Source organism: Diadema antillarum, unplaced genomic scaffold (genome assembly GCF_040938485.1).
Source record: "Diadema antillarum isolate AM-2024a unplaced genomic scaffold, OU_Dant_1.0 scf00000071, whole genome shotgun sequence".
Taxonomy (NCBI): Eukaryota; Metazoa; Echinodermata; class Echinoidea; order Diadematoida; family Diadematidae; genus Diadema; species Diadema antillarum.
The window spans coordinates 5874624-5900270 of NW_027270960.1; the positions used below are offsets into that span (position 1 = coordinate 5874624).

The following is a 25647-nucleotide window of genomic DNA, read 5'->3' on the forward strand; positions in this document are numbered from 1 at the left end:
CGCATGGTGACATTTTTGCATGTTGTTAAAATTCGCAGTCCAACTGTGATTCGCGAAATTTGCGAAATTCGCAAAAATATAAGCTTATACAGTATTTGACAAGTGCTATTACAGCTGCAAATTGGCAATGCTGGCACAGACAATTCAAGTCAAGAGAAACCAAGAAAGCACATGAACAACAGCTACTACAGTTAAATGTTCCTAGCTCTATCAAGAGCCAACTTACACCTTTAACTCTTTGAGGATGAGTCCCGAGTATACTGGGGCAGGGGTCTCTATGGGAAATACATGTTGTAGCAAAACCAGTCCGTCCTCAACGGGTTAAAATGTCAGGAATTCCCCCTCCCCCCTCCCCTACCCCACCACATCCCCCATCTAGTTGTTGAGGTGATAAGATACCCATATCAGCAAAGCGTATTCCTAGTCAAAATGTGGAGCGTCCATCTTGTGTCCATTCTCAAGACCTCCATACACTTTCAAATCGCCCCACTGCAGCAAGGTTGACATTTTGCCAAATCCAGCCTAGGGCTGACATCATACCGGCCAAATCCTTTTCTAGCGGGCATGCTCTACATGTTAAAGCCCTCAAGCCAGAATGGTCAGAATAGCTCATATACAAAAAGTTTAGTGAATTACTTCAATTTCAATTCATCATAAATGTATGATTATTTTAAACCACAAATTGATATAATGTTGGGAAACTTACCTCATGAACTGTACCGTCAATTTCTACAGGAACAACAAAATCTGCATTTGAAATTGGCTGCAAAGAGAAGAAAAGATAGAAATGTATGAGACACTACGTTGTGCCCACAACATGACTTTGGATTTCACTGGAATCAACTGTCTACTCCCCCTTGCGAGATCTACCGGTATACATCACAGATCTAAACATTCTGTGGATATTTGGCAGTATGTTTCTTGTTTGCATCGACACTCAGTCCCATTGTCAACAATCCTCAAACATTTTTGTCTTTTGGGAAGTAAATTTCAAATGTTAACCTCCAGGGCACTCATACTCGGTACAATCTGTATGCTTAACATAAACAGCCACTGACAGGTCTATTTTTAGGTATGGGTTGAAATGTGATCGTATTCTGGACTGCTTGCTAAATCCTCCACATGAACAAATACACCATGTATGAGGAGTGTCCACGTATACAGCTACTCGTGGAGAGTATTGATCTTCAAGGTCCAGATCAAACAAGAGCCAGTCATCTTCTTTTGATGCCATCTTTTGCGGATATTTACTCACTGGCTTGTAGCAAACGTTGCTTCTTTTGCTGGCAAACCGTTGTGGCTTACAAATGGCATGAGTGACAAATATTTACACTGGAAAAGGGTCCCGGTATGTGGCTGCGTGTCTGTTTCAGCATATTACACTGCACTCAAAGGGGAATGCACAAATGCAGAAAACATGTTATTCTCGGAATGACCTGTGAGTGTACACTATTAGGTGGATCACATTAAGATTATTGTGGTATCATACAACAGTACAATGTAATTTTATACCATTCTCATTGGTAAAATACCATGATAATATGAAAGTTACAGATGCCACTGTACTTGAGTTTGCAACCGTTCTCATTCAGGAAGTACTGTGGTATTTTTGGCCCAAAAGTACACCTCTATGAGGTAACCACTGTGCATGCGCATTCTCCTGTGGGAAGAAGACATGAAGTGTGCCAAGTCATATGTAAAATACACCACTACTATATGGTGGGCGGTATTTGTTACATGATTCACAATGAAGTCATGTATACATACTATGCATGAAGTTTGAATTATCAACCTAAATACCATGGCATTTTGCAATGAAGCTGTTATTTTACAGTGTAGTTCACAGTGTATTTGTGTTCATATTACAAAATAACTGCACTGAGTTCGAGCGGTAATTCACCATCAGTGTGCATGAGCCTATTGAGCATGCCTGCTGTCAACCCTAAAGTTAAAGTCCACTGAAGTTGACCCTGATAATTAGAGTGGGATCAAATGATTGTAACAGTAGAAGTTTCCTCTAAGAATTGACAGCTGTAGATTTTTAAAGGTTCGCCTGTCTGTATTCATAAAATCATGATATTGGTCTCACTCACATATCTTTTTATTTTAAAAATGCAAATATGGTGATGTCATCACTTTATGAGTCTCCTAAAAAAAATATCAAATTACTTACACACAAATCTCATATTTGTGAGGTGATCGCACATTGGCTGACCTAATTTGCATCAAAATGACCAACATTACTGTCCCATTGAAAAAAACAAAAAACAAACAAAAACAAAAATACAGATCTGTGCATTTTATGGTACCATTTAATGTCTTTGGTTTTTGACTGATCTTGATCGGACCTACCAGGTATACCATTTTCTGAGTTTGTTTTACTTGACTATTAAAAGGCAGTGTTCAGTAATGTTTTCAGTTGGCAAAAATCTGCCAAGTGATGAGGTCCTACATACTACCAGTATATCTTGATATTGCACCAAATATAAAAGCTATGAAAAATATGTGGTTGGATATGACAGTGTAAAACTCAACAAGGGTAAAAAACCTGTGACTTAATCCTTAAAAAAGAAAAAAAAATGAAATCATTGTTGGAATGTAACAATTATTTCAGAAAAAGTTTCCTGGCATAATGGAATATGATCATAGATGATTTAAAGATCATCTTCCCTATCCAGGATAGCCTCTTCAGTGTTGCCACTGCTCTACCAGAAGGCCCTGCCATTATTATTTACCCTAGCGTCGACGGGTACCCATTTATACACCTGGGTCAAGAGGGAGGTGGTGGGTAAAATCATCTTGTCCTTGGATGTAGGCACTCGACAGGATTTGAATTCAGGACCTCCCATGCCAAATCTTGATATCCACTACACCACAGCGTGTAGATATTTTGAAAGTACAAGCACAATTTTGAAAACTCTTGTACACGTGCTTGCTTGAGTGTTCCTTCATCCATTTGTTGAACATTATATTTGATCTGTCAGCAAAGTTGGACATTTCTTCAAGACTGGGCTACCTAAATGGCAAAACAGTATCTTTAAACTGGGCACTTTGTGCTGAGGAAGTTCAGCCAAGAAACAGGGCATAACAACAATTTTGTTTGATGACTGCCTGAAAGTTGCTTTCCCAGCATATTCTACATATCTGACATTTAGAAACCTTTCATGTTTCTCTTTACTGTATGTTTGGGGTGTTTTTTTATGCCGAAAGAATGTATGCGTGGAGGAAAAATGATACATTCCTGTTATCTGGTCGGCATGGTAACAAAATACTCTGAAAGGCAGGAGCTGACTGCAATATGAGGAAAGTTTCGGTTTTCTTGTAGAGTTAGGGAAGGAAACACGAAAAACAGAAGTCGATCTGCCCTTAACAGTGCTCACCACTTTGCTGTAACAGCATCTGTATTTCAGGGCTTATAAAGTGGTTTACAAAAGGAAAAGGGGGGGGGGGACACTGTTGTGGAAGCGATTGACTGTTGCCTGTCAAATTAAGTAAGCAAAACTAGAATAGCCGATCATCTGAAAGCTTCAAAAAGAGCTTCTGTGCCGTGTGTATAAAAACAAGGTGAACCTCCACTGATTGCTTAATTTAACCCAATTTTAAACTCTGATTTGAAATATTGTTTCAAAATTTTTTTGCAATATTCTTCTACAGATGAATTTGGCTTAAAAAAGAAAGATGACTTGCATCACAAAATATTGTGTTTTATCAATATGAAGGCATTCTTGGATCTCAAGAACAAACTAAATATGTGTCCATGGATTTGCACTATTTAAACATTACTGAAATATTAAACACCAACCCCATTCTTTTGGTACACACATTCATACCAAGATACTAGAATAACAAACTGATTTCATTTCATTAAACTGATAACGGAAATAATAGAGTAATACATTATTTGATTCCATAATTGATACAGGTTCACTTCTCTGATAAACACATAAATTATGTAAGTACACAACAATACACGTAGACAAACAAACAGTTGTATACAACCTTACACACATACATGTACAACCTCACACACATACCGGTACATACGCACATTGTACACACATTTGTACACACATTCACACATGTACAATGTATTATGTATGTACAGTATGTGTATTACAACTGTACAAACATATGTATAATTTACTTATAATGACAAGGCCCAGGGTCCATGCCTCAACTAGCTATTTGCCTAATTGGATTTGCCTATTCATGCATTTATCAAAGGCTATTGAGATAATTAACCTGCTAGGGGTATACAACATCGTATGTGATCGATAATTTGAAATGGCTTACAGACGCCGCAGACCACCTGGGACATGCACCGAGAGCTCAGCCCCAATTGACTAATGGTGGAATATACAGTCAGTACCACTTCGTCAGGAGTAAAACCTTAGGGCCCAAATTCATGAAGGTGGTACAAATGAAACCATGGTTTAAACCATGGACAAAAACCATGGAGCACCAAGTGTCGCACGGAATATTTCGTTACGAAATTGGTCATTTTGTCGATGAAATGATTATTTTGTAACGAAATGACAACATTTTGTAACTAAATGAACACTTCGTCCACGGTCATTTTGTCGGTCATTTTGACGGTCATTTTGTCAACGAAATGACCAATTTCGTAATGAAATATTTCGTGCGACACTTGGCGCTCCATGGTTTTTGTCCATGGTTTAAACCATGGTTTCATTCGTACCACCTTCGTGAATTCGGGCCTAAATGTCCTGATTTATTAACTAAAGTGACTATTTTAGTTACAAGATGTCAGAAATTGAGCATTACTCTGAACGATACTCAATGTTCAATTTGTGAGGTACAATGTAACACTACCACATCACATGTCACATGTACATATACACATTGTCCTTCACCTATGAAAGGGCTAGGCTGGGCTCAACATGCTTGGTTGACTAGTATTAAAAGTGGTGTACAGACTAGAGGCTGTAAAATATTTTAGGGTGGATAGAGTTTACATGCAGACAAGTAGTGGGCCACTGCTCGCAGGAACCAGATTTGCCAATATCATTACAAACTATGGGAGAATGTCAGTTCTATGTGACTAGTTGAAAACTGTGTCCATGGTACTGTACCTTTCATGGTACTTTTATGTAATTTCCACAAAAATTGCAAGTCGAGTAACATTCATGAAAATCCAATAGCAACTTGCAAAAATATTGTCTGTAATGTCTCCCATGAAACAAATAATCTGCATATAATCTCCTTGGTCAGACAAAACATGGATGATACTTATTTTTCATTAAATCAATAAGGTTCTTGTGAACACAAATCTATTAAACCACTAACAAAATTATCTTAAAAGTCTGAATTCCTGAAAAACATGTCATGTACAGTAGTAGATCTAAATATTCTGGCAGAAATGCAATGCACAAAATCCAGTCATTGCCAGGTTTAAATTTTGTTTGTTTTTTTATTTCATTTTGTTCACTGGTGCTCTTATCTAATTACTTCCCGTATAACAGACATGTAAATTGCCGCAACTGATGATGTCATGACTTTTTTCCTGTTCAGACTGAATAATGAGGTCTACGCACTTTCAGCAGTAATACCTGTATGTACAAATTTTCAGCTTGTTCAACAAGGGGACTTCAAACACCTGCATGATATTATCAGTGTTGTGGCCGTGAATAGGTACTGTAAATATAATAAAGTCAGGGTATAAGAGTTTTGGAAGCTAGCAAATAAGGCAGGGTATGGAATAGTGAGTTATTGCAGCTGTCTGCAGTCTCCTATCCACCACAAGTCAATGTGAATTACAATGTATCAAGCATTGCCCTGATTAACCTCTCCTGAAATTAACACTACAGCTGTATCTGAGCCAAACACACTGAAAATAAAAATAGCAAAACAATATATCTAAATTTCAGGAGTATTATCTACCACATATTTGGATTCTCAGAAATTTTACATTGAATACCAACTAGTAAAAATCAAAGTGCTGTGTCACTCCATCCTTACGTTGTGTAGGCTTTTAAATTTCCAAGTTGTCAAAGCTCATAAAATCTATTCACTTTGTTTTCATTTTTCATTTCTAACGAGATTAACATACTTTAAATTCACTAAATGTAAGTTAATTGCACTAAATTCAACAGCACACAATGGCTCGTACACAGTGAGGCAACTACATGTACTGTACGACACAAGCCAGCTCTAAAATTTTGACTTGCAGCTGGTTAGTATATATATGTGCAATCAAATTGGTCAACTGAACATCTAACCCATCTCAAGTCCTGGGCAAATTTGCTGCACAATTCATCATCTTGTCAGCATTTAATTGACACTTTGCTCTTTTATAAATATCATATGCAGCAAGTTGAATTAACGAAATCTGCATACAGACAAAAAAAAGGGACTAATGCTAATTTGAGAAAGATATACATTAATTCCTATTTACTTTTAACCTGCTCATATCTGTCACCAATTTAATGATCTTTTATCACACATTTGTATTTTAAAAGCCATTTACAAGCCCATGATAATCCTGCACAGTTGCAGAAAAGCTAGCATATGACAAAATAGGAGCTCAAATAAAAGAAGAATGTTGTATTTTACCTCGTAAAATCCTTGCAATATCAAAAAAGAAAGTAACAAAAAAAAAAAAACAGAGATACAGAGCCCTCTTAAGTATACACACACACACACACACACAAAGGTTTTTAGGACTTTGATAAGAGTGAAACAGCACACAGGCACTTGAATTACAACATAATATACTCACCTTAAATGAACTATGTACTAACGTCTCGTCTAAGTCGATGACTATACAGCATTTATGTGCGTCCTGCTGCCTCACCTGGGGAAGAAGATATTTATTTGGTTGCTATGGAGATGGAGATAAACAAGAGGGAAGAGAGAAATATACAAACTCTGTTAGATGAAAAATACACATATACAGTGATATGACCATGTACCCAAAGATTATGACTTCAAGTACATGGGTACTGTAGGTAGTACAACTCAAGTGGAGCTGGTACCATCACACAATTCTTGATATGTTATGAAGGTGAAAAAAACAAAAACAGATTTAGAGGTACAGTAATCCTTTATGTCTTTCCCGAGACTTCTTAAAGGGTACTTGTGATGTAAATGAAAAATAAACAATTACATGCACAGGGGACTTTCCATTCCCCCTCAATGAGGTTTGAAATGAAAGTATAACATCACAGCAAATCAGGCGCAAACACAGGATCTACCAATGTCCAGCAAAACATAATGGTTTAATACTGAGGCAGCAAAAGGACATGCATGGGACTGAAAGTGTTATAAAAACTACGCAGAGATAGGCCACAGCCAGGAGTTTATATTATGATTTTAATCTATTCCCATCGCAATGGCTCGACTCTGAACTCGTCAGCTATCGCTATGTCAGGTACTGTTAGGCAAACTATTGAACACTTCTCTTCTTTTTTTACAACATATTTTCTGCTTGCAAGACTGCAACTTGCACGATAGAGTATGGTACACCCAAGACATTCTACTGACCAGGGAGACATCTCCCTGTACTGACCTACACCACCTTGTTTAATAGCACTGATTGAAGCGATTTGCTTTGCTTGTTCCTGAGAACAGTACCTATAGCAACTATATTATGTTGACAGAGATTACAAACAAGAGCCTTATACAGAAAAAACAAAAACAAAACACTGAAGTGGATTATTCAGATATGCAGTTAGTATACAAATGACGCACAGGTCTGAGTGCGTCAGTCGGAATTGTGTGCATAAGGCAACTATGGAATGCTTACCCACGAGGCGAAGCCGAGTGGGTTTAGGCTAAATTCCATAGTTACCGCATGCACACTATATTCCGACTGACGCACGAAAGACATGTGCGTCATCTGATTTATAGAATGGGTAATTTTCTCGTCAAAAACTCATTTTTCTATCGTGTTACCCGATGACAAAATTACTGGATGCATTTCCTTTTGGCTTGCCGTAAACGGGCATGCATACCCGTGCTTGCCGTTTTTACTGGATGCATGGCGTTTTTACTGGATGCATGGCCAGCCATGCATCAGTTTTACTGGATGCATGGCCAAGCTGAGTGCGCAAACGCTTGCTTTAGTGCGCGAACCTTTGTTACAAGTACGCGTACTCTTGCTAAGTGCGCGATAACATGTTTACCACCACTGTGACAAAGCGTGCGGCCAGTAAAAATGAACACATAGCTCTCGACCAATCAGATCGCAGGATTCTCGCTACCCATTCTATAACATTCTATGACTTGCTATTTCTTTCAGTAAGGCTCACTTGTGTTTCTGGATTCATTCACAGACACCTCATAATGCACCATTACATGATAATCAAGATTTTATGGAGTCATTGGTCTCTTGTGTTCCAAAGCAAGGCCATTATAGGGGGCCATTACAGAACACAGCAGAATAACAATCTATCAAACTCTGCTTTTCCTTGTGCAGCATAAAGCTATTGTCCAAACATTCATGTGGCAAATGAAATGTGGAGAGTCCTAATCGTAAAATCTGTCATAAAACTACACTTGTTTTAGTACCACATACAGTAGGTACTACTAGACTCCTCTCCTATTGTGTATTCTGGATTGTGCAGACCAGCAAAAACAAAAGAAAGCTACAAACCTTTCTAAAGAATATGAAATATGAAATACAAAAGCTGCTGACACAAAAAATAAATGTGTGGGATCACGGAATCCTGAAAAAAAAACTTCCTCTTAAAAGTACATAAAATAGCACACTCCGTAATTTGAGCTTCAACAAAGTCATATTTAATCATCATGCTTTTTAATTTTTATTCATTCAAACATTATCCATGCACATCATGCAACATGATGTCTTCAACAATTTTGTTTTTATTCGGTACAATTGTAGGTCTATATTGTACTCTGGTAGCCAAAACTGCAACACACCACTTGCCTTTGTTCAAAATGTTGTCTAGTTACACTGATTTGCCAGATATTACTCAAGAAGGCCTAATCTGCTCTACTTTTGATCTCATAATATACGTACTTCCCACAAGCATCATTAGACATATTTTTTTTTATTATTGTTGAATTCATATAAGTTATATAATTCTTTGTGATTGATGTGATAATTTTTTAATTCCTCGATGCCAATATCGCAATGTTTGCTGTGTCTCTATCTCATGGTTCCCTTTAATATCAGGCCTACGAGATTGATACGGCACTAGCCTGTGTTTATTTGTTTAAGTTTGGTTTTTTTTGGTCTTTTTTGTTTGTTTGTTCTTTTCATTGAAAATGTAATTGATGCTTCAATGAATAAAATATGATATTGGATGGTTGTTTTCATTGTTGTTTTTGCATTAAAAAACAGACGTTGATGAATAAATGAATAAAATAAGATATTGAAATTAAAGTTACTCTCGGTGGTTCCAATGTACAAGTATATTGTATACATGAATGCTGCTTTGCCCACTACAGCTACAAATCCTAATGCTCGGCTAGTAAAATATGAGGGGCAGAAGAATATTGTGCACATGAACTCACTCCCAGTATAAAATGCCCTTTGGTCATTCCTTTTCAAGTCTGTTGGCAGTATAGAAACACCTAGACATTGTCAGCTTCTATGTTGGACGAAAAAACTTCCTAAGAATTTGGTGATGATTAATTAAAACACATGCACCGTTCATAATTTCTGCTTTCTCCTAGCTTCATTATTCATATCCCTATGAATACCATCACTTACGAGAAAATCGCAGTGGAGAGAATTTCTATTTCCTCATTTTGGAATCAATGTCTCTTGCATTCCCAAAGCCAAGTGGCTATTAACATAATGATGCAGAGCCACCCTCCTGCCCAGAACTGACAGGGTACTAATAATCGGTCCCATTTGGTCTGGTGAGCTGTGTCCCAAGCACCAGCCTTCATGGCGTGTAAGTCATCCTGGAAAATCATTTAGGATGCAATCAATACATATTGCTTTGAATAGCCTCTTGGACAGGAAGGGAATGCACTGGATGCCTTCTGAAAGGCAGCAGCATATTAGCGAAGAAGAGGCCAATGAAAACGTAGAATTCACTCACTGCAACTCAGGCTTTTTATAGCCCGAATGCCACAACCAAGGTAAATGCCATAGGTGAATCCACACTCAATCATGTAATGGATACTATCAAACTATTTACTTTTCCATCGAACCATAATTTCCAGTAATGGACTCAGTAGCAAGATAGACTCTTTATTGCCTGCCTTAAAAGAGGTATAATGAAATATAAGTAATTGCCTCGGTAGTGGAGATGACACAATGCGATACATCATATACTGTACACATGTACATGTACCAGCACATCTTTATTTCTCCACCCTGCCCCATTCCCTCTCCCAAGTTTTATTGCTTCTCACCTCTTTGTACCAGTCTTACAGGTAGAATGATGATAAATTTAATCCACGCCCTCCCCCCCCCCCCGTTATCGCTAGATATCATCTACAGCTCCTCATTTAACAACCCCCCCCCCCCCAGCCACTTTGAACAACCACTGAATATCACTTCACTTTGAAAGCACTTTGTACTGAAATAGCACTAAATGCATGCCAAGCTCCCAGCTCAAACTTCCTTTCCTGTTTAGTAATCGGAAATAACAGAAGAGCTTTAGTTTCAGTACAACTGGACAAAATGAAGCAGAATAATGAAATTCTATTTAAAGATGATCCAAATGTTGTCATGAACCATTTAAAATATGGCAAAATCACATGATATGCAAATTAGATAAGAGGATGTCATTGCCCTGCAACTCTCCCATTAGACGGTCATGTGCATATTACATAAACAATATCATCAAATACCTAGTTTGCCAACAATTCAGCGACTACAACCCCCTTTAAACAATAATTAGATAAAACCACTACCATTTGATATGAAAGATATGATTTCTCCTTCCTACAAATTGCTCTTTGACATAAAAGAGCTCACATCCTAATCAGTGCTAGAGTTACAGCCATTATAAAAATAATTTCTTACATGTTTTAGTGTATTTGTTTGATTTTATCGTAAATATGCTATGAACCAAACTTGGACCATTTTGGTTATTTTCACTTTATGTTCTCCTAAATGTCATTAAAAGTGCCTATCTGCCAGACCCTCCTACCAGTACATCCTAGATGATCACTTTGATAACATAATGATATCTCCTATAAAGCATTTATGGTCACGATGGAAGCCCCATAAAAAGGTCATTAAGATTCTAAATTTTGTATGATCAAGAGAAAATGGCATGTACTACAAGGCTTAGAAAAAACCAACATGAAATGTGCATTTTTGTCTCTGCATTCCCATACAGAATGTTCCCATCTCTGACGCAATGGATATCACTTAAGAACATAATACTGTAAGTTAAAGGCCCATAAGACATCATTTTTACTCAAAAGTAGAATATATCATTGGCGTTGGCACTCTACTGTGGTCACAGCATCCCATCTATGCTATTTGTTTACAGCTGTATATAGATAGTTTCGATTTAGTAGCATTTTTAAACATTCTTGTGCAGTTCAGTGTAAACTTGTATGAAATAATTTTTTTATGTTTAGATAATAAAACTCATGAAATCAATTGATGCATTATGGACATAAGGAGTTGAAATCAAGGATTTTTTTATATAGTAAGACAACCCCCCCCCCCCCCCACACACACACACACATTTCTCATACACATTGATTGAGCTTGAAGATAAATTCATACACAATATTTTCATGAGGATAGAACAAAATCACCTTCTTGAAAATGAATATCCAGCAATCAAAACCAGACCTTTAAATCCATTCTTTTGGTTGTTTCGAAACCCTTATATGTCTCATGAGGCATCTACCATCAAGACTTTACTTGTACAGTTCCATAATGTTGAAATGAGTGGTGGCCCCTATTAACATTCATATTATAGTTGCTCACAGTTGGCTCATTTTGACATGAAGGGGCTCAGTCTCTTTGCAGGCAGGGCAGCACTGCCAAAGTGATAATTAGTCCTTGACATACTTCCTGTTCCAAGTCTGGAATGCCACTGGAACTTTTTAAAATCAGTAGGTACTGGAGGAAACATAGGATCAGAATATACAATCATTCTCCCCCTTTAAAGGCATTATTTACCATTTGAAGATGAAACCCAAACCCAGCTTTAGTCCTTCAAAATAGTTCCAAAATGTGAGGTAGGGATAGAAACAACCAAAGTAACAATTTGAATCACTATAATCAATGTTAACTAATATTGTTTAATATGCAAAATGTGAGCAAAAGAACAATAAAAATGTTTCTAGACTAAACTGTCTACATTTATGGTCTAGTGGGAAAGATTGATATTTCCTTATGTAGGCTTTATTATGAAATTTTTATATGGTAGTCAGCTTTGTAATACAACTGACCTACACATATATGCATCAAATGTAGTATCTTAAAAAAAGGAAAAAAAATAAACCCCTGCTCCCAATGGTAAACAGTTTACCTTATAGAGCCCAAATCAATATTTTGCTGGGGGTGAATCTACAGTGTCTCTGACACCACAGTGTGATGGAGACAAAGATCAAAGTCTCTATGCGTTTTAATAGCACTGTTTTTCGGTGAAGAAATATGCAGGTAGTCTGAACTGAAATTTGACACACCCATGCCATCTTGCCCCTCAATCTTCATATAAAATTCATAATTAATTAGGAGAGCAACCAGAACAGGACTACTGTAGTACCCCTTAAAAGTATACCATATTTCAGCTTTTGAATTAGCCTATGCTCCGAGATGCAAGCCAAACAATCATACATCATTACTTTTCAAATTCACAGTGGACACCAGGACCCCACCACATGCAAAAGAAGTATCCAATAACATTTACATCCATGTAATAAATACATTAGGCCTACCCCTGTGAGATTTTATATGCCATTGTACTTGGCTTTCATTTTTTTTTTTTTTTTTTTTTTTTTTTTTGGAACACCACACTGTCACTTGAGTTTTGCAAGGAGGCAACTAAAATGTCATGTGGAGCATACATGATGTATTTCATGGCCCTGGGATACCAGTAAAGTACTGCTTTTGTAGTAGATTCTTCAAGCTTTATGGTCATTTATTTCTAGAAGGGATTTGTAGGTAGTATAACAATAAGAACAAATTGTGTGACAATGTACACAGTGTATATTATTTGTATCCCCCCCCCCCATACTTTCTGCCATGTTTTGTATGCTCAATGCAATGCCTTTACGCAAATTCTCTTGCAACTCTAGTGAAATGCTGAGGTTACTAGTACATGAATATCCCTTGCTTTTGAAGTTGTGTCACTGATTGAAGAGTTGTATCAAGAGAATTCTACAATTCCTCAGCAGGACCCCACGCAGAACTCTATAATGCTACTCTTTTATAATTGAATATAAATAACATAATGCATGTTTCAAGAGATACTAAGGACTGCATTTTTCTCCTTTTTAATCTTTTTTTGTGTTACTGTGAGACATGATGCAGCACTGATTACTCCATAGATTATAGTAGTGCAGTTTGGGGTAACCATCAGGACAGAAAAAAAAAAGTTGCAACACTTTTAAAGTATGAAAAAAGGGCATCAAAATCATGGATTGTGAAAAACAAAGTGGGTAGAACTTTGTCAGTATTAAAAAAGGTATCAAGAACTTTGAAATACCTTGGGACACAAGAATCATTTACATTGTAAGACTACAAATTTCATGATATTGTAATCTTAAAAGTACATTGCAGGTGGCATACCATTTCTTGAATGCTGAAAATGGTTGGACATGTTTACACAAGTAATCACATTAAAAGTATTTACTGCATAACATGGGCTTTCGCCAAGTTTTGTACCTTTGCTCTCATTTTGCTGGTCTACACAATACCATATGGAAATTTGTGTTCACATCAATTAACTAACAAGAAAATTACTTTTTCTTCAAAATACTTAAACATTTGTGTTCTGATCTTTATCACTTCATTATTGTGACTTTATAAGTGCCAGAGTAATGATAACATTTTAATGAGATTTTGGGATGCATGCAAAGTGAAAAATAACCCAACATTGTGAACATTCTAGTCACAGCCAAAGCCAAAACTACAATGTTGTACTAACAAACAATCATGTTTGTAACAAACATGCATGTATTCACTCAGTAGCTTTCAAACTACAAATTGAACACGTATCAGGTACAAACATACACTGTGAACAGAATGAACATCAAAGTGCAGTATATGCATGATATATGTGAAAATATATTAGTACACTAGTAAAATAAATACATAGTTTAATGATAGAACCATCGTATTATAGAAGGGGAAAAAAGACTTGTTTTTACACAAAGTTCAAAGTACACATAAAATGTATCTCCCAAAATTATGTCCTTTCACTTGTAATGGACTCCTAGAACTTCTCAAAGAAAAAACAAAGAACTTTTGTAATGTAACATGTTTTCAGGATACATGGAAAATTCAAGATACTGTATGGAAAATTCTGCATATTTTATCAACAGATAATACTACATTCAAAGGCAACGCAAGTTATGTAGCACCCTTTTAGGGCAAGAAAACATGCATCTAAAACTCGTGCATCCATTTGGCAATTGTCTTTGTTTCTGCTTGAAGTTTTTTTTTTTTTTTGCGTAGATCAATTTACGAATCTCATCTAAAGTTTTTCTTGACACAGTGTAGTGCAATTATTATCAGGTTCATATATCTTTAATATGCTATCAAACATTGAGTTACATGCAAAAAAGGGAAAATTATTTTCATGAACCATGCAAGCAACATGCATCAGGGAAGTTACCCAAAAGAGCATACTCTCATAAACCTTAATGATTTTCAAATCTTTTGATTATTAGATAGATCACATCTATTTATCTGCAATAAAATATCTGGGTTTTTTTCACAATCATACCAAGAATTCGTCTCATTACCAAGGCCACACACACACACACACACACACACACACACACACAAATCATTGGTACTTCTCCAGAAGATTTCCGAAATATGAATGTGAAAGTTTCGTACTTGTATAGTACTGAAAGTTTAATTTTGAACCCAATCATTAATTACAGTCAAGTATCAGCTTTTAATATGCAAAGAATGTTTGCATTCGGACAAGAAACTGACACCTTTGCAGCCAGCTAGTGCTAATTCATGCAATACTGCAGCAAAAGGTACTTGCCAGACAGCAAATTTTGGTTGCCCAGGTAAGCAGGCAATTTATGGGTTTGTACATGTAGCCCGCTAAACGTTACGACTACAAGAAATATCCATAAAGGAAGAGACAAATAGCTCAAAGGCATACACTGTATAGCCGGAAGCACAAGTCTACATCAAAGCTTGCTCTTTGGAGTAACATCCCCGTGCATACTATACACATGTATACCATATTTTCTATTAAAAAAAAAAAAAAAAAAAAAGATACTTAACGTGTGACATACCGAGCTAGGCACATTACTGGATACTGGATGGTTCTCAGGCAACTGAATAGACAAAAAAACAAAGAAAAATGCACACACAAAGAAGGGTGGGGTGAAAAAGGGGGATTGCTTCACCAATATCTCACAAAACCTTTGACAAAAGCACTACATACATGATGTACAGCAATACAATGTGGGATGTACTTTCATTTATGGCAATATCAAGATGTATGAACATGAGAAAACACCAGGGGTGGGGGGTGGGGGGGGGTGGGAGGTGGTGGCATTGTAACACAAAACTACTACAGAAGCAAAGCGACATAACAAAACACCACTGATTGTACATTTGCACAACAATGTTATAGTCCCATTAAAAGTCATAAGAGTTATCACAACTTTGTACTACAGTAGCAGAATAACCTTGTAATCATATTTGAATTGTACACATATTGTCAAGGGGAAGGAATATGCAATGATTCCCCTTGGTACAATATACCTGCACGGTACATAATTTCTTTCATGGCACAAAAATAGTGTTGCTATTTTAATAAAATTGTTATTGCTTTAAATGTTAAAACACAAAGACTTCCAGTGTACATTCACAATTAGACACTAGAGTGACCAAATGATAAAAACATTTAATACAATGTAATTCAACACAGTCAAATATGTTTGAAGTATTATAGGATATGTTATGCATAGTGTACAAAACAGGGCTACTCTGTATTTAAGCATGCACAATGCACAATGTACTTCATTGCGGGTACATGTACATGTATTGTATGACACATTACAAGGGATGGATAACAGGGAAGGCAATCGTGGCATTTTGACCCTTAACCTTTTCAATCTGTCAGGTTCTTGTCACTACTCTTTCAACAAGCGCTCCACCTCCCATCCAGACGTATGGCTTTCGCAACAACTTGTACAAATGTACGAAATGTATGCGGCGTCCATTTAACGGATGATGGAAGAGGTTTGTTCATGAAATGTGACATTTTGTGATGGAGCGTGTTTGGTGTTTTTACACACTCTCTAACCAACAGGTAGTTTGCAATCTCTTCACTGGTATCAATTGACCATAGATAAAAATCACAGGTATCATACTCCCAAGATATTACAACAACTACAACAGAAAGAACGGGGGAATGTCCAAATGAAAGTAGACATGATACGGAAAGGTGTGATCTAGATTAAATGGAAAGCCTTTTTAACATCAAATGCTGGGCAACAACTATGGTAATAATAATTTGCTGTAAATTAAAAGTGGGTTAAATTATCAATTGTACATAATGTTCAACATACACAAATCTACATTATGTATGACATGTCTTTGTCTTTCTGCTGCCTATGGTCCTTTGCACAAACATGAATTTGTCATTTAGTTTCCATTTTGCAAGTCAAACTATTCAATAACACCTTGGGATAGCACTGATAAAAGTGCATGACAACCTGAATTAAATCTGATGTTCAATCAATTTTTCTTTTAAGCAGGAATACATTGTGATAAAGTACTGTATGTATAGACTGAGGATTCACATTTACCAAGGAGATAATCAACTATGCTCATTTGAATTCATTTAATTTAGCATTTTCTTACATATTATCATAAACTTACAATTTGTATCCGGGGAATAATTTCCATGGTATAGCATGGCAATTTGCTATGCATTTTTACACCATTGCTATGCAAACTAACTTTTTTGTAGCAGTTTTCTTCCATAAAGAGCACAGGATACCATTTAAAATATTATTCATAAGCTGAAATTGCTTATCAAATTCAGTTGGAAAAGTATTCACTGGTATCTCAGGAACACTGGTCATTACAAATACATGTAGATTTATTTATCTACAATGTATTATACGACAAATTTATAGAAAACCTAGGGAAAACTTCTAAGGAAGCAATAGCAGTGAAGCTAATTTCTGATCAAGCATGGAATTTGATGGCATTATACATTATACTAGTAAACTACATGTATGCTGCTGTCATGAAAATAGCTATGGGAGAAAGAGTTTTGAAGTATTGATATCTCCTGATGCTGTGTGGGATGAGAAAGTTTTGCTCGCTTTGACAAGTGATCAGTTGGTCACAATTGTCCGATGAGTACGTTCAAAAGAATTCAGTACATGGAAAAACAATAATCCAAACGAAAAAGACAGGTACATGTATTAAGGTTAAAATGACACCGGGTGGGTTGAGAGCAAAACTGAAAAGGTTATTAAACTCACCCTGGGATCAGACTCTGATGTCGTGGGTACGCTTTGGTGTGTGCCATGTCTCGCTGACCCAAAACAGCACAAAAAGGTGTTGAGTAAACTTCTACTCCTCGGCTTCTTTGATGTGCTTTGCCCTGCAACGAGAAATGGGAGCATGTTTAATACAGTAGTACGGTATACTGTAAAAGTGGATATTTTCGTACTACTAATTTTTCGCGCTCGGCCGGGTAAGAGTTTCGCATGTGCCATGTTTTTAATTCCGCGGAATCAACACGTCAACTACTGTAACATATGGCAAGCAAAAATATTTGCATGTATGCATTTATTTTTGCGCTAGTTTCTGGTTGCACGAAATGCGAAAAAATTTCAGCATCGCGAAAATTTCCACTCTGAGTATAAAGTACTGGGCCACGGATTGGCAAAGCATTATCATAGAAGGCTCCCTAAGTGTTTAACCCATTACCACTCAACACATCTTCTTTAACCCATTACCACTCAACACATCTTCTTTAACCCATTACCACTCAACATATCTTCCACTGCCACAAGGAACTCACTGGAGAAAGACGTGCAGTATCAAACGATTGCATGGGTTTCCAAACAAATTTCAAACAATTACAAATACATGGGATTAGAAAATCTGCAAGTTTATCTTTGAGGAGACTAAAATTGCACAGCTGGACCTGACATTTACGATACAAGGGAATATTTAAAGCAGAATTGTTATCAAAGTGAAGACCTTTAACCATATCATGAGAAGTTGGAATCTAAAAGGCTGTTTCTAAAATCACAGGAAAAGTTCTCTTGTCTAATTCAATATAAACAGTTTCAAATGTCATCTGCCCAGTTGGTTCACACACTGAATTTCACAATTATTGGGTATCCTAGAATAGGGAGACAATACTCTAAAACGAGGAATGTTCGCAAACATTCTAATTTCGCAGGAGCCAAGATTCGCGAAATTAAAATGCACGCACAAGTTCTTGTTTACACTATATGCATTGAATGTTAGAGGCAGCTGATAAAAATTTCATGCCGTGAAAATATATTGTTTTACAGCAGATCACATATCAAAGAAAAAGTTACAAATCGTGTTGACCCTTCTCAAAAGAAGAGTTTAAAATTGAAACTTTTGAAGACAAAATCATGTGCACTGAGACGGACAGAGGGGGAACCAGATTTCATCTGGCATCCCTCTGAAGCTGAGGAGTAATATTTGAGAGGGTTTCGTTATATGACAAACTCCAGAAACCGCAGTAACGCATACTGCATTCATCACTGATCTTTGTTCGGCGCTGAGCACGACCAAGCCCCATTTGATATCATATAAACTTCATCTTTTCACCAATATCTTTTATATCTTGATGTACACTATTCAAAGTACGCAAGTATACATTGTAGTTCACTCTGTAGTTTTAAAATTCAGAGATGTACTGTAAAAGTGGATAAGTTTTCGCGCTCAGTGGGGTGAGAAGAGTTTCGCGTGTTTTTAATTCCGCGGAATCAAGACCTCAACTACTGGAACATATGGCAGGCAAAATTATTCGAGTGCTTTTATTTTCGTGCTACTTTCTGGTTGCGCGAAATGCGCGAAAATTTCAACACCACGAAAATTTCCACTTTTACAGTATTGTTTAACACAGCATACCGGTATCTGGATTGTGACTACAACTTGAAAATTCCCCCTTTCACGCTCCAAGGAAGTTCACTGGGAAACATAACTGGGGTCTGTTTAGTAGCACATGTGTACAGGTAAAGCAAAAGATAGAGAAGACAGGAATGCAAGGGGTACTTAATACAGATGCTTAAAAGGGCCATGGAGAAGACAAGAAACTGTAATTCCTTGTATTCTCAACTTTTCCTGTCCAAGAGGACAAAAAGGCAAGATATAAGATCTCCCTACACAGGTCCGGGAGCAAGAAGTTCAGATATGAGATCTCATATTTCCCTTTCTCACCTTCTCACCCTCGAGATCTGCAAGAGAAAATCTAATATCTTGCATTCTCAAGACTCGAAAAGTTGAGACTGATCTCAAAACTTCCCATATAGGGCCTGACAATGTGTATACACAAGATCTTGCCTTCTCACCCTCTCGCCTTCCCGGACCCTAAAAGATTGAGAAGGCGAGTGTCGACACTTTAATATGAGCTTCCATAGGTACGGCCAGGCCAGGGGATAATTTGGCAAGCCCCGAAAGCTTGTTTTCACCCAAAGTCGCCAGCATCGACCAGCAGTGACAGCGTAATCACGTAAGGGAGCGAGCGGATGGGATAGCTGGATTTAAAAAAAGAAAGAAAGAAAGCTTTCACACCCATTAGCATTAAGCCCTGTCAAAGTACAACCATTCAAAACATGCTCCAGTGCGGGGGTGGTATGCTTCCCAGCTCTGATGTCATGCTTCCGAGCCTTGATGTCAGAGGGGGCATTTTAAGAGCCAAATGAAGGGCAGAAGGTAGGGGGGAGGTGTAGTGAGATGTTGTGACGCAAATCTCGCCACAGCGAAAGTCGCAGCGCACGGACTGTGCCAATACATAATGTCGGCAATTACTGAGAGGGTAGTCTTATGCTATAAACTGCGTCCGATTATTCACTGCTCTCATCCATAACATTATGTTCTGCATTCTAATTATTAAAGAAAACTGCCATATTGTACTGCATTCTCGCCATAATATTGTTCCGTGTGCGCTGCTGCTATAAACAAGTAAACAATTATTTGGCATCACAGAATGCAAGGAGTGTTAGACAAATTTCAACATGGCACCTTTGTCAAGCACAGAGTGTATCAAGGACATTTTACCCAGATGGCATCAGAGCCACACTCATATGACTGACTGTATCATAATTATGTGTACGCCTACATTGTATACTGTATGCTTTAAAGGCATAATTTACCATTTGCAGATGAAACAAAAACCCAGCATTAGTGCTTTAAAATAGTTCTAAAATGTGAGTTAGGGATAGAAACAACAACTGTAAAAATTTGAGTCTGTTATAACTGATGTTAAAGGACAAGTCCACCTTCATATACATAAGGATTGAGAGAATGCAGCAATATTTAATAGTAGAACACATCAGTGAAAGTTTGAGGAAAATTGGACAATCCGTCCAAAAGTTGCGAATATTTTAAGTATCTGCGCAGTCACTGCTGGAAGAGAAGACTACTACAGTGTATGATGTCACATGCATACAACTATATAAGGAAAATAAAAAGAGAATTTCACAAAACTTTACTTTTTGAATAAAGTGCACATTTCTTCGACTTGCTACTGACGTATGTTAAGGGTAATATTATTCCCCCTGCCTTCTGAAAGAGAGAAGTCGAGTGTTCTTTTGTTATGCGAGAAAAATGGAAATATGTTGAATTTTCTTTATTCTTTCTTTATATAGTTGTACTCATGTGACATCACAAGCTATAGTAGTCTTTTCATCCAGCCGTGACTGAGCAGAAACTTCAAAAATTCATAACTTTTTAACGGATTGTTCGATTTTGCTCAAACTCTCACTGATGTGTTCTACTAATATTGCTGCATTCACTCAACCCACATGTCTATGAAGGTGAACTTGTCCTTTAAGTATTGTTAAATACACAAAATTGAACAATGGTTATAATAAAAAAATTTCCAGACTAAACCGTCTACAATTATGATTTACTGCTATCAAGAAAAATACTTCTCCTTATATTTCAGATATTTTACACTTTATTGCAAAAATTATACATGGTACAATGTAGGATGTTTTGTGATATACATTGTAACAGACCTACAAATATGCATTAAATGTGATATCTTGAACATTTTTTTTTTTACATCACTGCTCCAAAAGGTAAAAAGGACCTGATTTAATAAGGTATCATTCAACATACAACATCCAAGGCTGGATTACCACTGGTTTGACTCTTCTTGATAGAATATTAAATACTTCTTTTGCTCTTAATTCCCTCCATCATATCATAACTAATGCCTGAAGTAACCTGCTCTACATTACTATAGACAAAATTGTTAATTGATTTGAAAAATTTGCAAAAGATCTGGAAGAATATCAGATGAAGAACAGGGGTTAAAGTCATCACTAGTCCCCGCCTGCATTTGGCTACCTTACAATGGCTGGCGGTCGTGGAAAACTGTAGCAAAATTGGAGAAGTTGAAAGAAACATTTGTGCCATGGCATTCATGATACACTGCATTTAAAGAAGAAGTGTGAAGTGTCCTTCTGTAAGGCCCAATTATACAGCCAGCCACTGTAGTCAGCTTCCATCCATCACATATACAATTGTATGTACAGTCTGTATGCACCGGACAGAAATTTGAATACTAAACAAACCTCACTGTACAGTACATTGTTTGCCTATTAGCACAGACATCTGGAAACTACAATATGTACTTGCCAATGAATAGAGATTATCTAATCCCCCTAATCCCTATTACAATATTACACAGTGTATGTCACAATGACCTTCCTGTTGGATTGCAGCACGCTGCTACACTTGAATAGGCATGCTAATTTCACAACTCAGTCAAGTTCAGGGATTACTGAGTGAATACAAAGAAAAAGCTTGCAGGTTTCAAAGCTATGAAAGTGCCTGGACACGAAAAGGATTAATACTATTCAAATGTCACCATAACTGATGGTATAAGTTCATCTAATACACAAACTGTACCCTAATACATTTCAAACTGACCATGCACTTCTTCACACACTGTTCCCTTTAAAACCTCAGCGGTGCCAAAGGCATGCACCGACACTGAACCACAATTGCAGAACATTTGGGCCTGCAGTGGAGCTATCGATGAACCCGCCATACGACGATGTACATACGTAAGGACTATGATAACAGCAAGCCACCAACACGATGACAATGCGTGGCATGTCATCGTATCTCATTCAGAGAGACAGCAAAAGAAAGCAAGGGAGAGAGAGAGCGAGAGGGAGATGACGTTTCTTGGCTTGGTGTGACACTTCCGTGGACATGTACCCAGATGGTGGGCAGGGTCAAGTTCTCCTATTATCCGATTATGACAAAAATCTGCTGAGGGAATGCTGTGATGCACTTCAACTGGCTATAAATTAATTTCAGTGCATCCGTTTGCCAATCACGGCCTTTCACTGCCTTTCTATCTTTGTTTTCGTTGTCTTCTCTACAGTATTATGTATGCCTCTTTTTTCATACATGTATGCTGTTTCCCAGATCTTAAAATCTCTATTCTTCTCAGGGTCGTGCACTTGGTATACATCCTGATTTTTTTTTTTCAATCTGTGTTGGGCAAACTGGTGGATTTCTGAAAATAATAATAGAGAAAAAAGATCATGATTAAAAAAAGAACTGAATCCTCAAGTGGAGGAAACTATCAAATACTTTGCCAGTAGCATCAAATTTCAGCTTTGAATGTTCTCCAAGGCAAGGTTTCATTACAGTGTAATCAACACAGCTGGGGTACTATGAACCAATTACAACACAGATTGATATCATTACAGAATGCCACACACTATATCCCAGTGAAAACAAAAAAAGCTGATGTTGGGATAGATTTAGAGTAAGAAAAAAAATCTTTTCATGCCATAACAAAATTGCGAGAGAAAAAAGAAAGAAATAGTATTTACACTTGTAAGACAACTGCACATGAATGTATGATACCCAGTGCTTGTACTGTATGAATATGAGAAGTGTCAGGGGGAGATCTGATTACAAAACACACACACTCTGACAAAACACAGGACATGGAGTCGTGTTGACAGGCCTGTTCTACAAAACACAGACTACAGTGTACATACCACGCTATGACATTTGCAACACTGACAGCAGGACACACAGAGTGTACATGTACACACACACACACACACTAAATACACACAAACACACTATGCAGTGATTCCCCTGCTTTTGTATGGTACATCTGCCGATTCCACAGGGACACATACACGTATTTAAAGGCACTATTTACCAATTGCACGTGAAACAAAAACCTAGTTTTGGTCCTTCAAAATAGTTCTAAAATGTGAGTCAGGGAGAGAAACAACCAATGTAAAATTGCTAATCAGTATATTCAATGTTATTGTTAAGTATTGCTGAATATACAAAATGTGAACAATAGTTATAATAAAATTGTTTCTAGAGTAAACAGTTACAATTTATTGAGAAAAATAGCAATATCTCCTCATCTTCTAGGCTTTATTGCAAAATTTTTATATGGTAGGATGTTTTGTGGTACAACTGACCTACACATATGCATCAAATGTTATCAATACCGAAACATACTTAAACTCACGGCTCCCAATGGTAAACAATAGGCCTACCTTTAAAGGGATTGTATAGTTTTGGTTGAGACTTCCAGGTTTCCAACATTTTCTGTGAGATAATGAGAAACCTCTTAATATGAAATATGAAAGAACACGTAATTCCAAGAGGATTTAAACGTTTATTTGATGAAAGTTGATTTTGAAATGGCTGAGATATCCAAAACAGAGTGATCCTAATAAAAGGTGGGACCCATCTTTTATTACAATTGCTTTGTTTTACTTTGTTTTTGGATGTCTCAGCCATTTCAGAACTGATTTTCATCAAACAAACTTTGAATTCTTCTTAGAATACAATACAATTCTAATACAATACAATACAATACAATACAATACAATACAATTGGATCATTTATATAGCACTCTTACACAGTCAATGACTGGTTTCACAGCACTTTACAACAAAATTCAGTCACAGATTAGCAATGGCATGCTCTTTACTATTTCATAAGTGGTTTCTTGGTATCTCGTAAAAAGTTAAAAGCCTAATCCTCACCTCCACCAATACTGTACCACAAAGGGGATGGCTAATGACCGATCAGTGGGAATCAGTAGGAATGCTGAGAGATGATTGTTCCAATCCTTGTGGGATTCATTTAAGAGTACATTATATACAACTGTATCTACTGTTGTGTGAACATTATTTGCTTCATAACGGTCTCATATTCAAGTAATGTGCAGATTAATGCCCCGTCACTGACCAGGCACGCTAACCTGGAAACATTAAACTGCACATTACTTGAATATGAGACCATTCTGAAGCAAATAATTTTCACACAACAACAGATATAATGCACTCTTAAATGAATCCCACAAGGATTGGAACAATCATCCTCCAGCATTCCCACTGATTCCCACTGATCAGTTACTAGCCATCCCCTTTAACAGTGCACAGGAGAAAGAGGTCACTACATGCCAACAACCATATCTCTCCCTCTCACTCTCTCTCTCCCTGGCCATCATGTAGTTAATTACAATGCACATGTACATGTATGCCAGCCAATAACTTTTCATCTTTAATAGCACATGGAATCAGATGATAAATATCTGAATGATGATGATGATGATGAAACAGCATGCACTTGAGATTTATATTCAATGCAGCTCTATTTGTCCCTCTGTATTCTGGTCACATCCATAATATACATTTTATGCTACGTACATGTCTGGTACCCCCATGATGTCTACACGTTTGTATGCATTCCTTTTGAAATATCCATGCCATCTTAATACTCATTCCCCAGCAATATTTCTTGCTTTATCAATCATCCATCCATCAAAATGTATTGTCTATAATCATAAATTGCATTACAGTAGCCTGTCTTGTCAAGCATGCAGTACCGCTAAACATGTACAATGTATCTTTAATATTCACTTCTATTCCTCCTTTTGGTCTCATGCTAGAATTTTATATGATTTTTTTTCTTCATAATGACTCTGACAAGAACCTTATAATCTGATTTGAATTTCAACACAAACTTTGTAAATTTCATGAAAATGTGTGAACATTTATCTTTCAATCAGTTCAATAGCATATATTGCCTACAATTCCATCTACAGTTGTAGGCCTACTGATCTCTAAAACAAACCACTGTTCCAAGTAATGATAAAATGCCTCTTAAATGTTGTTGTTTGTTGATTTTGGAGAGACTTTACAAAGAACTGCACAAGTTGAGTCATGTATTGCAATAGTTTGCGTACACAATCTTCCCAGCGAGGGGGGTAGATCTTTATAATGGCATCTAGACAGCAAAGCAGTTTAATGCA

The 25647-nt window shown here is 37.0% G+C and overlaps 1 protein-coding gene across 2 annotated transcripts in view; it reads right to left on the reverse strand.

The window, feature by feature from the left end:
• LOC139716903 (carboxy-terminal domain RNA polymerase II polypeptide A small phosphatase 1-like) overlaps nt 1-25647 on the reverse strand; it is a 52340-nt gene that overhangs the window by 12384 nt on the left and 14309 nt on the right. The window contains exons 2-5 of one of the 2 annotated variants that reach the window (XM_071628426.1): nt 17602-17723; nt 15391-15432; nt 6740-6841; nt 707-763 (exon numbers count right to left, since the gene is read on the reverse strand). In XM_071628426.1, the coding sequence (XP_071484527.1) occupies nt 707-763; nt 6740-6841; nt 15391-15432; nt 17602-17723 (323 nt within the window). The remainder of the gene's footprint in view (nt 1-706; nt 764-6739; nt 6842-15390; nt 15433-17601; nt 17724-25647) is intronic. The other variant, XM_071628427.1, reaches the window with a different exon arrangement.